The following is a 16897-nucleotide window of genomic DNA, read 5'->3' as shown; positions in this document are numbered from 1 at the left end:
GACAGCTACAAGACTGTACACAGTGGGGCCCAGGGCCACCTTCCTTGTACAGTGTATCCCCCCAAGGGCCTCATCCTCATCTTGAAAACCTCAACTGAGCACATTTTTCTAAAAGAAATAACTCTCGATGACACACAAAATAAAGCTCAGTAACCCTTATTCACTAAATGATGGATGACTCTTCCCCTCCAAAAATAGATAAACATTAAGACTGCAATGCCTGCTTCTCCTTTTTACTGTTTCTCATCTGCTGGGAGCAAAGGAGAGAGAATAAAGACAGAGATTGGGTTAGGGGAGCATGACTTCATGGAGAATTACAGCTGATTCACAGCTTAAATAGCAGAACATGCAGTGAGCCATGGACTGAAGTTAGGAAAAACTTTAGATATACCTTACATTTTTCCTTTTGATTTTGAAGACTAGGATTATTGTGAAGGACAGTTGTCCCATCTAAACTCTCTGCCTACCCATTTTCATTATGGCTTAAAATTGCAATGACACATCTCCAAAAGCAAAATTCCAGAGCCTGCAAAGGAGACTGGTAGGAGAGGCAAAAAGAGAGATGACATCAGCCAGAGATTTCCTAAGCAGGGTCCACAGGTTACTTAGGGGTCACCCAGCTATCTGGGGAAACCTGCCCCTCAAATGAAGCCAGTGGGAGTGACTAGGTCAGGAGAGTTCTCAGGAGCCTGCTCAAATGGATGAAAGCGCTCACTAAGTATAGAAAGCCTATATCACATAGAAATGCTTGTTCTTTTGTTTTCCCCAAAGAAATAGCTCAGGATGAGCCCAAGTCAAACAGTCTGCCCAGCACAGCCTGGAGCCCCACATTAAACCACAATCTGACGCATATTCGAGCACAGTGTTACACACCGGCACACAGAGTAAGGCATGGCACACAGCACAAAAACCTCATAGACATGCTTTTTCTCTTTTAAGTGAGAAAAAAAACTAGAGGGCAAGAGAAAGCTTACCTTCTAAACGTGAGAAAAAAAGAATAAAACAAACAAGAGAACAAAAAAAGATGCATAAAGAAGTCATAACAGGGAAATGAAAGCTGTCAAATATGGAAAAGCAAAATTAAGTAAAATATCAGACTTAAAATGATTTTACCACACAGATTTAAAATACAGTCTTCACACTTGTTCAAGATCTCTGTGGCCCTATAAACAAATCTAAAATTAAGATAAACTAATTTCTTCCGCATATTTAAATTCACTTTCTAGGCAACAAGAGAGGGCTGGCAACGTGAGGCCCCAGCTTTGACCTCACCTTGCAGGTGACCTAGTGGACAAATAGCCCCACTAGGCACCAAATGGAAGCCATACTACAAAACCCCCTCCTTAGTGTACTACCAGCCTGCTAGGTGACCCTGGAGACTACACCTGGGTCACACATGGGAAAGCTGGATGCTGGAGACAGTGGGATTCCCTCACTGCCTGCATCTTGGGCACCTGCAGGGAAAGCCCAAGTGTCTCTGTTCCCTCAAAGCAGTCACTAGACAGGGAGTCACTAGACAGGGAGAAGGAGACCAGAGCAGCAGCGACACAAAACCACTGCTGTTGGGCTCTAGAAGGAATTCACTAACCCTTTTGGGATCTAAGAAAAAATTCTAGAATAAATTCTAAAGAGTGAAGAGACTCCTCAAACTAACTGACAAAAGTGAAAACTAGTCATGTAACTAAGCTTTCCTTAGGGAAAATGGAATGATGAAGGCACACACCTAGAAATGCCAAGTTTTCTGTGTAGAGTTCTCTGGGTTGGTTTAGGAAAAGTTTTCCATAAAATTCAGTCACAGGCATATTGTCTTACTTGCCTAACAACCGCCCAGGTAAAAGGCAGGGCTCCCACCCAGGGGACCACACGCCACACCAGAATCCTTCCACCTGCCCCATCAACGAGATTTCTGCCTGAAGGAGAAGCTCCATATTTCAGCCTTCAAACAACGTTCACCCCCACATACCTATTTACTGTTCTACCTTGGAACAAAGGGAATTTGCAAAAGGAGCAAGTAACCCATGAAACGAAGGCGAATAGGAAATTACCTTCATAATACCTGAATAGTCTTATACTACACATAGTTACACGATAAAATGTGAGACAATTCAACTCCCAGGAGGGGAGAATTTGGGATTTTGCTCATTTCTCCTCCAATATAACTTACCTTGCTGGCCCAGGCATCTTCATCCCAAGAAGTGAGTTGTAACACACGAATGATCTCGTTAATTTCAGCACTCATCTTTTCCACAGTAAAATTACGATTTTTCAGAGCTTCTTCTATTCCTTGGTTTTTTGAGTTTTTAGTTGTTACAAAAATCTTCATAGCTGTAAAAATAAACAAAAGATCAGAAACTAAGCTTGGCATTGAATTCTGCTGTATAACAATATTCACACAAAATGTCCTACGCCATGAACACATGTTTTGGGCTTCTAAGATATAAAAAGATATATGAAAACAAACACTACAAGTCTACAAATAAAGTTCCAATATCAGCAACCTTCATTGTAATGAAAACTGAAGGTGTGAGACATCGCTACAGCATGACCAGGGAACTAATTTACCACATACATACTGATGACCTACAATCACAAAGTGTCCAATATCCTTCTATCCCAGCCCTAACACTGGGCCCACCTAACACAAGCCTAATGGGACAAGATGAAACAGTCAGTAAAACTGCAGCTGAAGAACCCTGCTGTCCCCAGTCCCAATGGAAGGTACCAAAGTGTTCAGTTTATCCTCCATGGTTTCTCTCACCACAGGATTTTCTAAAGAAGAAGTGGGGGGAGGGTTTGGGGGAAGGGGGAGAAATAATAATAATAATATGAAGCATTAGAGAAAAAGATTATCTTCCTATAAAATAATTAAAAGTGTAAAAACAAAGACTAATCAATACTTCGTTGAGTTACCTGGCTTAAAATGAAACCCTCTTCCCAGCAACTTTTCTGCCACATCAAACAACTGACCTCAAAAACATACTTTCCATGGAGATTATAAAACTCTATTTACAGGCCTGGCCAGGTGGCTCAGTTGGTTTACTCTATTTACAAATTTTTGTTCTCTAGTTCATGTAAAGGCTTTCTGAACTCTTACACCCACATCTCCTTAGCTACTACTTGAAATGCCAAAGCAGGAAGGCAGTAGCTCGGGGTCACAGTGACATGCTTCACAAGAAATTTAAAGTAAAGCTGCCCTTGGGAGTTAAACTAACTAACCCACAACTTGACTAAGATAACTTACAAAAACCATGAGGTGTCTGCTACATACTACAAAGTCAGTAAGTGCAGCTCCCTTTTGCTAGTTTACAGAACAGTCACCATGGCGACTTTCTGGGCTCTGCCCAACACGAAGGTGGTCCCAGCTGGCACAGACCACCAGCTCCACAGCTAAATGTCTTTTAAAGAAAAGTGCTGTGTTAACACAACACTGAAAAGGGCTCTGGGTTCACTTCCTTATCATATAGTGCTCTATAATATCCAATCCAGCTCACTATTTTTTTGTAATACACATAAAGGTGTCAAAATCGACACATCCAACACTAGAGCTTCTAGAGGAGATTCCACTCCCAGAAAAGGGCTAATTAGAGCTTCAGGAGACCAGAACTCAGCAACAGAAAGAACAATTTCAAACAAAGAGCAAGACAAGAAGGACATTAGAGAAGATAAACACTGGTTCTTAGCCAATCAGCTGCAGCCTTCAAGTAATACCCAATCTATCAGGTCTCATTCTTACCCAGGCAGAAGGCTATGCAACTAAGCAGCAAAAGAAAATGATCATCAGAGTTTAGAACATGTTAACTTTTTTTTTCTTCTCCGTAAGATCAAGTATGGGCAGAAAATACCTGAAATGAGAACTGGCAGCAACTCTTTCACAGTGTTCATTGAGTTCACTAACATCACACGGTGCTCCTGGTGAGTCAGTTCCTGCTGCCTCTCGTCAATCATCTTGGCCATCTTAGTCATCCCTGCGGCATTGAAAACATCGTGCGGGGTGAGCAGTGACATGACCCAGAGCCTGGCTTTCCAGGCCTAGGACCATCATGAATTACTGCGAAAGCCCACTTATTTAAAAACCAGAAACTACTGAACTCGAGCATTTATGACAGAAGTTTTATGGGACAGTTATAACTGAATGCAACTCTATTCTTTTCATTGAAAGTAGTTTATTAAATGTAAATTCTAAATGTGATATAATTTTCACTTTTCACATAACTACATTCGCAAACCCAAAACGATATTCAAGTGCATAAATAAATATCTATACAAAATAAATTCACGAGTTGGGTAAAAATATTTTGCCTGGCTACCATGTGCGCGGGTTTCACGCCGTGTACCTGGCCCTGTGCTGAGGGATGGAAGAATCTCATGGGAGCCTGGTCCTGAGAATCTAGTGACTGAAAAACATGTTATGAATCACAATAATGTGTTTTGTTTTCATCTTTATGTTTTTCTGTACTTTCCAATTTGTCCATAATAAGAATGTACTACTTTTATAATTAGAAACAAGTAGAGATATTATAAAAATAATTACAGTGATGACAGCATTCAAAAGCATCTGGTGTTTTGGAATCAGCCTGTAAGCACTTTCTGTTTCCTTCGAGTATTATTCAAAGGTTACGGGACTCTAAGATTTGATTTCTTAAGTATTGGGTTGACCTAAAAGTTCATTTAGTTTTTTCAATAAAATAAAAGACACACTTTTCACTGTCACCAATAACTTTATTCACTTGGATATTTGAGTATGTCAGCTATCTCTCGGCGGTATAACGTCATTCTCAGTTAATGTCTCAATTTGATTGCTGTCAACTTCAACTGGTCTACCCGACCACGGAGCATCCATCGCCAGGTGAGAAATCCCCAGGCGTGAGGCTCCCCAAACCACTTTAGCTGCGTTCAATCAGTCACAACACCCTCTCCATACACTACAGATATTTTTTCAGATTTTTGTTGTGTTTTTACCTTTCTTAACATAATAAAGCATACTATGCCAAAAACATTGCTTATTTTCTTTCAACTCCAATGTTAAAATAAGTACACGAAAATCACCAATTTTAATAAGCTTTTTTTTACTGCACACTGATATGACAGCTGTCACAATTTAACAAAATTGTTTCAAATGAAGTTAAAGACAACTAAGTGCTACTAGAGCCATCTTATGGCAAAACACAAAAGAACTTTAGGACAACCCTATAGTTTCACAGCTTATTACAGGGATACCAAAGGGAGATGGATAGAAAAGATGGGATATCCTTCCTTCATCCAGAGTAGCTCTGTTTTTGTCTTTTAGTGGGATTCTACATAAGATATCATTTGAAGAGATAAAAAAATTTTAGTTCTATGAGAAAGTTAAAAGAGTACTTGCTCTAAAGCTACCTCCCAGTGATCTTCAATGGTGACTCAGAGAAATTTTTAAGTGCCATAAGTTATAGAATGACTGCACCAAAACCTCATGAAAATACTGTTAATTAAAAATCATTTTACATAAGACAAGAAAATTTTATAAGATGACAAGTGACCTTTAATACCGACCAGTTAAACATCTGACATGTCTTGTCATTGGTCTCATTCATAGTGTAAGAAACTTCAAGTTCATGTTATATGCCTATAACACCAAAAGCTGGTAACTGTTCATGTATTTTGAATATTTAATTCTCAGACGACTAAACAGTCATTTCAAAATAAGATTTAGCCACAGTAGCTCTTCTCTCCTCGGTCTGATTATATTATGCAGACTTGGGCTGGGGCATGAATCCATGATAGTAGGCGGGCTAACTGGCAAGCTAAGAGGTCATACAGAGCTGCAGGCCAGCCAGCTGGCAGACACTGAAGGAATCCTGTATAATACAGAATCAAGGGGTCAGGGTTCAGGGTGGCCTTACACATTAGAGTCACAGAAAAGTATTTCCTACATTCTCCAGCAACATTTGCAATAACTAGTTTAATTCATTAGACGGGGACAGGGTTTGTAGAAAGCAAATTCAGCTTTCTGAGACAATGAGACTCCTCAGTAGAAGCAAAGTGTTAGCTCCATCATCAGAGTGGAGACACCTAAAAGCCCAATGCACTGTTACCTATCTTCCATAAAAAATAGGAACACCGCTTTCCTCTTGATCAAACATGAGCGATCCATAAAAATTTTAGTACAAAAATTGGAAATGACTAACCTGGTCCAAGGTTCTTTGTGTAAGTGACCAAATCTTCCATAGTTTCTACCACCTCTGCCACTGTGAGATATTCCAAAATTCCTTTGCAAACTCTAATAATTTTACGGACCTGGAAATATAGTTCAGAGTAGTCAACTGAGTGAACAAGAAATAGAAAACAACAGTAATTCAGATGTGTAGCTGCTCAACATTTTCTCATTCTAAATAATCATCAATCCTCCAGTATTATCTTTGAGGCGAGGCATTTGTGTAAAAGTGGTCTCTCCTTGGGCCTCCGTGTGCCTACCTCGGCTTCATCGAAGGTGAGGAGCAGGTCTGATGTGCCGGAGAGGATGCCCCTGGACCCATCAATCAGATAATCTCGGGCAGGCACTGAGTAAGGGTCTGACTGAAGCATCTGGGCTGCCTGGACAAGCTTGGTGCAAGCATTTTCGACCCTGTGGGGAGGAATAGGGGGTTAACTCACTGGCAGAACCAAGCAGAATATCACACGCAATTACAAAAACTGTAATAGGATGTAAATTCACTTTTTTCTCCACATGGAAAACAGCCAAGACCAATTTATAATATAAGTTTTTAGCTTGTATTTACATTAAGTGCAGCACAATCACTCACTCACTATTTACTGTACTAAATAAGCCCTTATTCTTTGATATTTCCTGGCAAAAAAGATAAGAAAATGTTTTATAACCTTTACCATATTTTTGTCATGTATAATGCACACTTTCTTGCCCACATTTTTGAGGGAAAGTTTGGATGCGCATTATGCATAGGTATAGTGGTTACATGTCATGGGTGTAATAATGGGTATAGTAATCCTGTGTATCACATACACAAAAACGTGGGTGTGCATTATACACAGCCAAATATGCTACTTCAGGTTGCTATATCTCTGTATCTCCTTTGTTTCCTTAATCCTCACCCAACGCACATTGCCATTAAAAGACACTACACAAAAAACCGAAATCTTTGACAAAAGTTTCAGATTTAGCATCTAAAAAAAACTTCAAAGCATTGTGTTGAGTTAAATTTAAAAATTAGATAAAGCAAAGGAATAGAAGGAAACACAAAGAAAAACTGAGGTAATACCTATATTTCTCATTCATCTAGCTATATGAATTTATTTGACAAGATCCACTGGGCTGTTTGAAAACAGCTCTAGAAAACTATGTTGTTAATTAAAATGTCATTGGCATTAATAACTGAACCAGTTATTAATAGCTTAATATTAACATAGTTTAATAACACAGATGATTTGGGCAGCCAACAATGGGGTCTTTTGGAGAGGGAGGGGTTCATTTAAAAGAAGAACCCAAAATGCATAAACCAAGTATTCTCCTTGATCCACTTGTACTACTAAAATATATTCATTCATTCATCCATTCATTTAGAGTTGAAAGGACCTGATAGATCATCTCCTTTAATCTCATATCTGATAAACCCATTATGTTACCATTTTATTTTTTAAACTTTTTATTTTTAAAGATTTTATTTATTTATTTTAGAAAGAGAAAAGGGGGGCAAGAGAGAGGAAGAGAAATATCAATGTGCAGTTGCCTCCTGCATGCCCCCTACTGGAGACCTGGCCTGCAACCCAGGCATGTGTCCTGACTGGGAACTGAACCAGTGACCCTTTGGTTCAAAGGCCGGCACTCAATCCACTGAGCTACACCAGCTAGGGCCATTATGTTATCATTTTATAACTTCAAAAAAATTATACATGTTTATTTGAAAACAAAGAAAATGCAACATGCAAATAAAAGCCCACTCACAGGGTTGTTTTGAGAATCAAATGAAGTAATGTAAAACTCCACAAGTATAAAACAGTACTGTGCTGTTAATAAGTTAAACCAACATATGATTTTCAACTCTATAAAAGCATTGAACACTATAGGTATGCATATTAAAGATGTGAAAAACACTATTGTAACTCTCAAGATGCATACTTTACTAAGCTAAGTCAAACATCAGAGCCATGAAGAAGTACATAATCTATTATGTATGATCAGAGAAATGATATGGCTTTTGATCACTCTTAGAGAGGACTGGATTTCTGTTCCTTTTTTCATTTTCAAATTGAAATTTTGATGTAGTTTTAAATTACACAATATGTATGTTCATGTATATGACACAAAAATACACACATACATAACATTAAAAGGGTATACAGTGAAAAAATCTTCCCTCCACTATCTTCTAGGCATTCAAATTCGATCTAAATAGTTGCAAACAATGTTATCTGTATTATTTTAAAACAAGACACTTTATGCACAGAGACAAAAATATAGGCTTCCACCTTTTTTATACAGACAGTATCATACTACACATATTCTCTGCAATTGACATGTTCTAGTAAAAATACATAAAAAGCTTCCTCATTCTTTTAAACAATTATATAACTAGCCTATAATTTATTAGTCTACTGCAACGAATCATCTTGAATACATATCATTTTTAAATGCATAGATATGCAGTATACAATTTAGAAGCAGAACTGCTGAGCCAAAAGCTTTGAAGAATGGCATATTGCCATCCTCAGAAGTGATTAATTTACATTTGCACCACAGTGGATTAGAGTCCCCATTTCCCCACAGTCTCGATAACTCAGTGTGTTATCAAAACTTACGGATCTTCACCAATGACAGATCAAAACTGGATCTCAATACAGTTTTTTAATTGAAGTGAAAATTCACATAACACATAATTAGTTATTTTAAAGAATATAATTCAGTGACATTTAGTGCATTCATAATGTGGAGGAACTACCACCTCTCTCTTATGTCAAAACTTTTTCATCACCTCAGAAAAACACTCTGTACCCATTAGGCTGGTGATTTTCAACTGGTGCACCACAAAAAAATGTTAAAACACGCAGTACCTGACTATTCAGTCAGGGGCCCTGACCTGTTTTCCCTTAGACTGTCAAATTTTCAAAATGACAACAGTCAACAAAACAATGGCCATCAGGTATGAATGAATCAAAATGATCTCTTTTTCTGTCAGGTTGGTAATAAATATTTTTTTAGTGTGCCACAAAATTTTAGTAATTGGTTCATGTGTGCCATGAGCTGAAAAGGTTGAAAATCACTGTATTAAGTAATAAAGATAAGACTAACAACAGACTTCTCTTTGGAAACAATGCAAGCCAGAAGACGGTGGAGCAAAGTATTTAAAGGAAAATAAATCTGTCAACCTAGAAATATATACCCAAAGAAAATATATTTCAAAGTTTAAGGTGAAATAAAAACTTTTCAAGCCCTGGCTGGCATAGCTCAGTGGATTGAGCATGGGCCTGCGAACCAAAGGATCGCAGTTCAATTCTCAGTCAGGCACATGCCTGGGTTGCAGGCCAGTTCCCCAGGAGACGCACTAGAGGCAACCATATGTTGATGTTTCTCTCCCTCTCTCCTTCCCTTACCCTCTAAAAAGATAAATAAATAAAATCTTTAAAAATTTTTAAAAAAGAAATACAGACTTTTCAGACATATAAAAGCTAAAAGAATTTATTACCAGACTACCTGAACTGTAAGTAATGTTAAAGGAAGTCCTTCAGGAAGAAGGAAAATTATACCAGGTAGAAATTTAGTATTACAAAGGAAAAATGAGAAGCACAAAATGATAACTATGTGGATAAACAGAAATATATTTTCCCATACTATATAAATATCTTTAAGACATAATTAACTGAATCATGAACTTTTAATTTTGATTTTTTTAAGATTTTATTTATTTATATTTAGAGAATGCAACTGTTTCACCGCACCTATTTGCAAGGATCCAGTTACTGCATAAGTGTTTCAAATTTAGAAACACAAACAATAAAAAGTCATCATGGAGAAAGAAAACAAAAAAAAAGATGAAATGGAAAAGCTTTACAGGAATTGATTTGATTCTCCACTAATGATTCCCATGTGGACTAAAATGATAGGACCAAAACAGACACTGCATCCATTTTTTCTACAGTTAAGATCTTATCCATACATTAAAATGTAATGGCATTCATAAAAGCCAAACAAATCCCACCATGACTAACCAGTACTCAGAAACAGGATGGGATCTGTGTTGTTTGCGGAAAATGAGATTTTATTTAAACATTCAAGCTGCCTCGCTTCTTAAAGTAACCTACTGTTTAATAAAAATCTGAATTCTTTAAAAAGTATTTTAGAGAATGACAGTATGGCTAAGACCTGTTTCCTAAGTAATAATACATCTTGACTATACTAATAATAATACTAATAATATTGGTACTTTAAATCAATCAACTAGCACAGGTTAAGGCTCCCTTCTGCCTTTTAGTCTTCAACCTAAATTAATAGAAAATTCTTATGGTTTAGATCAATGGACCAGTGACAGCCTCGTGGGACACAAAATATGTTCACTCATAATCCACTAATTCATTCTTCCCAGAGTTACCACATGATATCATTTGATACAACTTAAGAAACATAATCTAAATTCAGTTCCATGTGACTTCAATGATCATTAATCAAAAAACTTAAGCTTATGCTGAATTTTTTATTGGGGAAAACAAATCCAGAGATAATAGAGATTGATTGCCACAAGTCATTTTAAAACATTCTTGTAGACTGCATCCAGAAGTGAGTTTAATCCTTTGACATATTTGTTCACCTAACATATTGAGTAACTACTACACGCTATATGAGTCCTAAGATTAGTTGTTTTAAGTCCCTAGCTTTAAGGGGGTTACCGCCTTGGAAGGAGGAAATATATGTGTAAACAAATACAGATTAGAACTCAGAAGTATATCCAGCACATGCAGGAGGAACATAAAAGTGGGAGCAGTCATTTTTAACTGGAAGACTAGGAAAGTTGTGAGAAGTAAAGAACATTGCTCCTGCTCCCAGATGCTTAGACCTGGTTGTAAAGATGACTCTCTCCATTGCATCTCTTCCAGTTATTTTTCCAATGGAATAATATTCTCTCTATCTCTCTTTTCTCTCTCTCTCTCTCCCTCCCACCCTCCCTCTCCCCACCACANATACAGATTAGAACTCAGAAGTATATCCAGCACATGCAGGAGGAACATAAAAGTGGGAGCAGTCATTTTTAACTGGAAGACTAGAAAGTTGTGAGAAGTAAAGACGACATTGCTCCTGCTCCCAGATGCTTAGACCTGGTTGTAAAGATGACTCTCTCCATAGCATCTCTTCCAGTTATTTTTCCAATGGAATAATATTCTCTCTATCTCTCTTTTCTCTCTCTCTCTCCCTCCCACCCTCCCTCTCCCCACCACAAGAGTCCATTCTGTAAAAACTAATTATTTGAATTAGTAATAGTCCTGGCTTAACTAGGGAGGGCAGTTTACTATGGCAAAGTACAGGTAACTCACTCACCCTCACGCCAAGCAATCTCAGTCTGCTTCTGAAAAAATAAATCATCACATCCCAGCTCAGTGATTTTGTCAAGGAAAGTAGAAAGCTTCAGACAAAATAACATGAAGGAGGCAGTCTCATTGGCTTATTTAGATATAACCCTGCTCCATAATTTAAAACTGAAAAGCTTCCTAAAACAGTCAACAAGTTAAACTTTCAGTCCACCCCCAAAAACATGTTGGCGGTGGGAGCAATGATCCTGTATCAAATTCATTGTTTTAATAAAAACCTGACCTTAGACAGTATAGCCATTTAGGTTATCAATACTGTCAGAAACACACACACCAAAAAAAAAAAAGCATTCTCTTTTGCTTAAGACTGTAGTGCTATGGAATAGAACACCTGAAAATCTGATTTCATAGACATCGGGTTACCCCGGAGCACACTCAAAGCAGCACGTATTTACATCTTGGGACCTGTCCTTTCAAGAGAGTTGGTTAGGTCACAAGCATATCCTGTCACACAAAGCACAGACAGCACCTGGGAAACTGGAAGTAAACAGGTAGAGAAGAAAGAACACATCAGCTGGAAGGTGAGGCTTTCCCTGCTGTGGCCAATGAACCAGAGCCTCCATTTCTAACCACACGGGCCCAGGCAGGCAAAATTAGCTGTCAGGGCTCATACTGCTCTCTTCATAACCCTTGTTGAGACTTTCCTTCCCTTCCCATCTGTGCAGGGTCTCTCAGACACCACGAAAGGCCCAAACCACTTACCATATTTTTTGGACTATAAGATGCAATTCCCCCCACCAAATTTGGGGGTAAGTGGGGGTATGTCTTATAGTCTGAATGTAGCTTGCCTGGCTCGCAGCAGGGGGTGGGGCGGTGGAGCAGGGTCACAGGTTATTAAATATTTTGCCACATTTTTTGCTTCAAAAACTTTTTTCATATTTTCCTCTTCTAAAACCTGGGTGCATCTTATGATTCGGTGCATCTTATAGTCCTAAAAATACAGTACATGTTTACAAAGCCCATCATATTTAAAAAGCGCCAAAACAGGTTCATAAATACGGTGGTGTACTTAAGGGTTTAAATTTAATCATTTTAATTGCATGACAAACATCTTCCTTTAAGACTCTTTTTCTCTATGGCTACAAATATAGTATCACTTGAAGATAATATTAAAGTCTGGTCCCTTCATAAATATGAGGCCTGAGTGAGAGTCCAGGGGGTGGGGGAAGGGGCAGGCCCTTAAACCATCTCTGCTTTCCCATAGTTAGCGTCTCCCCTCAGCCAAAGGTCTGGTATGTGAAAATGACTCCTGAACGTTCAAAAATTCTCCCTTCACTAATTATTTAAGTATTTAAATCGTTAACCTGAGGACTGAGCTCCAATGATATTTCTAGCATCGGCAACTGACAGGTCAGCCTTTCTAGTTTCCCTCAGAGGAAGTACTGCCTCTATGATCAATTCGTTCCATCCTCAGGTCTTATTGTGTTTATACATGTGATTAAAAAATAATACAAATAATATATGTGAGGATTTCAAAAGACTAGGGAGATATGTAAAAATAGAGTGGTTTTTTTTTAATATACTTGCCATTTGGCACAAATTTTACTCTGAAATAGCAACAGTAAGTTCACTCGGTGGCATGCCAGTACCAGTCAACGTGCTCTGCCCCCAGCACTGTCATTTTGAGAAAGGTCAAGGATCCTCAGCCATTAGTCATCCAGAAACCTGAGTGAAGGCCATAAGCAGTTACAGTTTTTAGGAGGGAGTCAGGAACACAGAGTACAATGACCCGCTTTATTCTAGTTCAGGTGGCAAGTACAAAGCACCAGCTCTGTGTGTACACTGTGATAACACCAAAACATGCTGTTCCAACCCTATGCTCCTCGATTTAAAGATCCTAAAGACCTCATCCACAAATAATTCCTTACCCTGTCCTACCTCAGTGATGGAACAGGACACCACATGTGCATACCCACAACTAAAATTACAAACCACAATGAGTCATACAGAAAACACTGAAAAACCCTTTAAGGGCAATGCAATTCTTTTTGCTAGGACGTGTACAGTTGAGATAACAAAGCTAAAACACACACAAACACAAGCTCACTAAATCCTTTCATTTCAGACGATACTAGATTACACAGCCAGTTTTGACTTCACCTTTAGACAAAACCAGTTCTTCCAGAACCGAGAGACAACTAAAGGAGAAGTAGAATGATGGGGGTGACAGAGGTTCAAGTGTCACTGCTGCCCAAAGCTACATGCTCCTCAAGTCTCGGGTAGGCAGCTTATTTGAAAGGTAGAGTATGAGTCACAAAACCATTAAACCCTTTAAAGCCTTAATGACTAGTCCTATTCTTTCTCTCCACTTCCCTCACCTCCTGTTCTAATCCAGCATTTGTGAAGGAAGAGGACATTGTGAGCCCACAAGGTTCAGTCAGGAACCCTGCTACCTACCTGTCCATTAGCAACTACGGCCCTTCCTTCATCTCATGCTAGGGTTATAGCAGAAACAGATGAATGTATAAGCAAGGGTGTCTTACAGATATTAGTAGTTTTCAAATGTAAACTCTGTTATGCTTAATTAAAAATGTATTTTAAAACATTAAAAATTCATTCCATCTTTTGTTCTTCTATTTTCTTAGATAAGTAATTATAAAAAGACTCACTATTATTATTTGAAGGTACTTACACTGAAAAACTTGACAATCACTGTTCCACATCAGAAGGTAATGAATGAGTTAGAGGTGTAAACACATAAACACAAAATGAAGTGGAATAAACACAATAAGAGAAAATTTTTACTTATGAAGAAAACTGCCAAAAACTAGGATGTGGTTTTCAAAAAAAATCTGAATATTCAAATAGACTAATATCAATCAACAGTCATTCTAAAAAAGAATAAATAACGGAGTAATTAACAGAACTTAAGACCCAGGAAAATCAAAACTTGTAGCCATGAACTATGATTTGAAACATGTTTAAAACTGACAATTACATGGAAAATTCACAAATCTACAGTTACTATAGGAGATTTTGACATACTTCAATCATAAACTTAAAGTTCAAATAGACAAAATGGTAAGGCTATAAAAGTAATACTTACATGTTGACCTAATTGATATAAAAAGAACCTTGTACCCCAAAACAAAGGACAATATACTTTCTTTTCAAGCATGCATATTACACTTACCAAAACGGACCACCTATTATGTGGCAAAATATTTCCAAGAATCGATATTATACCAACCATTGTCTTTTGAGCACAAAGCAGTTAAATTAGAAATATAACAATAAAAAGATAGTAAAAAAAATTTTGAAATCTTTAATACATCCTAAATAATGCATATGGTGAAAGAGAAATTTACAACTGAAATTACAAAATATTTAAGGTTGAAAACTGTTAAATTACCTATAGCTGTTTCCAAACTTGTAGTAGGACTTAGAACAAAATTAAGAGCCTAAACAATATTTATTTAAAAAACAAGGAAGACTAAACATAAACTTGAAATACTAAAATATTAAGCAATAAAAATAAATATGAATGATTTAATAAAATAGATCTTTGGGGAAAAACTAGTAAAACATATCTCCAAAAGTGTGATAAGAAAAAAGGCAGAAATATATAATACTGAATAAAGAAGGACAGATGAAATAGATAACTTTCTAGAAAAGTATCAAAATTCACTTCAGATCTTTATTAGATGATAAAGGAAACTAATGCATGATCAAATTCCTTCCTCCAAGTCACCAGACGCAGAGAGTTGTAGATAAAAGTTCTGTCAAACTTAGAAGAACAGATCATCTTTACCTTATATAAACTGCTTCAAAGACTAGAAAAAGATCTTATTTTATGAGGCCAAAATAATCTTGATACAAAAACTAGGTGAGAAGAGAACAAAAGAAAATTATAGATCAAGATCTCTCATGAACAAACAAAATCCTTTAAAACATTAGTAAATTGAATTCAGCATTGTACTTTCTTTTTCGAATCATAACCAAGTAGGATTTACCCTAGAAATTCAAAGATCAGAAAAATCTGTATTCAGAGACCATCTTAAAGAGTAAAATGTATAAAAATCACATGGCCATCTAGATACATATGGAAAAAGCAGTAAATAAAAATAAGAACTATGGTTTTTTTTTAAAAAAAAAGGTCTTATCATAGGAGACAATAAATTAGGGTAAATATTTTGGTGGAAAAAAGCTTTAAAAAGTAACTGAGTTTATTTAAAGAAAAATTTTAAGGAAAAAAGCTAAGGAAAGAAGATAATTATCACAAAATATATTTTTCCCTCAGATACTTTCACATATATTATCTCACTCATTTAAGCCTCACAATAACTATTACATTAAAATAAGACTTATATTGAAGGGTGACAAAGAATCTTAACAATTGGAATGAGCACCAGCCTGAGAGAAATAGTTGCAGGGTTTGAATTCTATAACTGCCATTTACGTACTGAGTAACTTTCAACAAGTTACTGAGCTTCTATGAGTCTTAGCTTCCTTATCTCCAAGATAAGGTGGATAAATAACACAATGCAAAATACCCAGCTCATAAAGGCATTCAAGAAATGGAGCTATTTTTCTGTTTGTTTGGTTTTTGCTTCTAAGAAAAGAACAATATTTTCAAGAGATGTGGAAAATATTTTAAACCATGAGAACTTCTTAATTTTGGACTGGACCTATGTCAAGATAATAAAGAAATACTTGTGGTCTAATTTTATAGTGTCTCTTCATTTTTGCAGGGTAGAGTTGGGGCAGCCAATGACCTCAATTCATCTATAAAATACAGCCCTAGCTGGTGTGGCTCAATGGATTGAATGCCGGCCTGCAAACCAAAAGGTTGCTCCTTCGATTCCCAGTCAGGGCACATGCCTGAGTCAATATGTTGTGGGCTGGGTCCTCAGTTGGAGGCATGTGAGAGGCAACCATTCTATGTATCTCTCACATATTGATGTTTTTCTCCCTCTCTTTCTCCCTCCCTTCCCCTCTCTTTAAAAATAAAAAAATAAAAAATCGTCTTTAAAAAATACAGCAGGTGGGTTAAATAATCTCCATAATCTCTTTTAATTTCAAAATGTTACGACTTTAACTTCTTTATGGCATAAGAGTCATAAGATACTGCAGTACATCACAAAGTATATCTGTAATATTCCTTCTTTGGAAATACTTAGAAGTGTAAACTGTTATCATCCAGGAGCAGTATAAAGTCAGTACGGTCTGGAGAGAGAGAGTTAGACTACATGACTTCTTGAAAGGTCAGACTGTGGAAAGAACATGGACTTGGAAGCCAGGAGACCACCAGTAAGAAACATGTCCTGCCACTTACTAGCTGAGCAACTTTGGGTGAGTTAAAACTTGTCAAATCTCAGTTTTCTTATAT

At 37.2% G+C, this 16897-nt stretch overlaps 1 protein-coding gene across 2 annotated transcripts in view; it reads right to left on the bottom strand.

The window, feature by feature from the left end:
* VCL (vinculin) overlaps positions 1-16897 on the bottom strand; it is a 106677-nt gene that overhangs the window by 35577 nt on the left and 54203 nt on the right. For both annotated transcript variants that reach the window (XM_037055960.1, XM_037055959.1), the window contains exons 3-6: positions 6451-6601; positions 6165-6273; positions 3843-3965; positions 2165-2325 (exon numbers count right to left, since the gene is read on the bottom strand). In XM_037055960.1, coding sequence (XP_036911855.1) covers positions 2165-2325; positions 3843-3965; positions 6165-6273; positions 6451-6601 — 544 coding nt within the window. The remainder of the gene's footprint in view (positions 1-2164; positions 2326-3842; positions 3966-6164; positions 6274-6450; positions 6602-16897) is intronic.

This window comes from Sturnira hondurensis, unplaced genomic scaffold, assembly GCF_014824575.4.
Source record: "Sturnira hondurensis isolate 20B ecotype Veracruz unplaced genomic scaffold, ASM1482457v3 Scaffold0008761, whole genome shotgun sequence".
Classification (NCBI taxonomy): Eukaryota; Metazoa; Chordata; class Mammalia; order Chiroptera; family Phyllostomidae; genus Sturnira; species Sturnira hondurensis.
The sequence above is the reverse complement of the archived record's forward strand: the minus strand, read 5'-3'. Positions and strand labels throughout refer to the sequence as shown.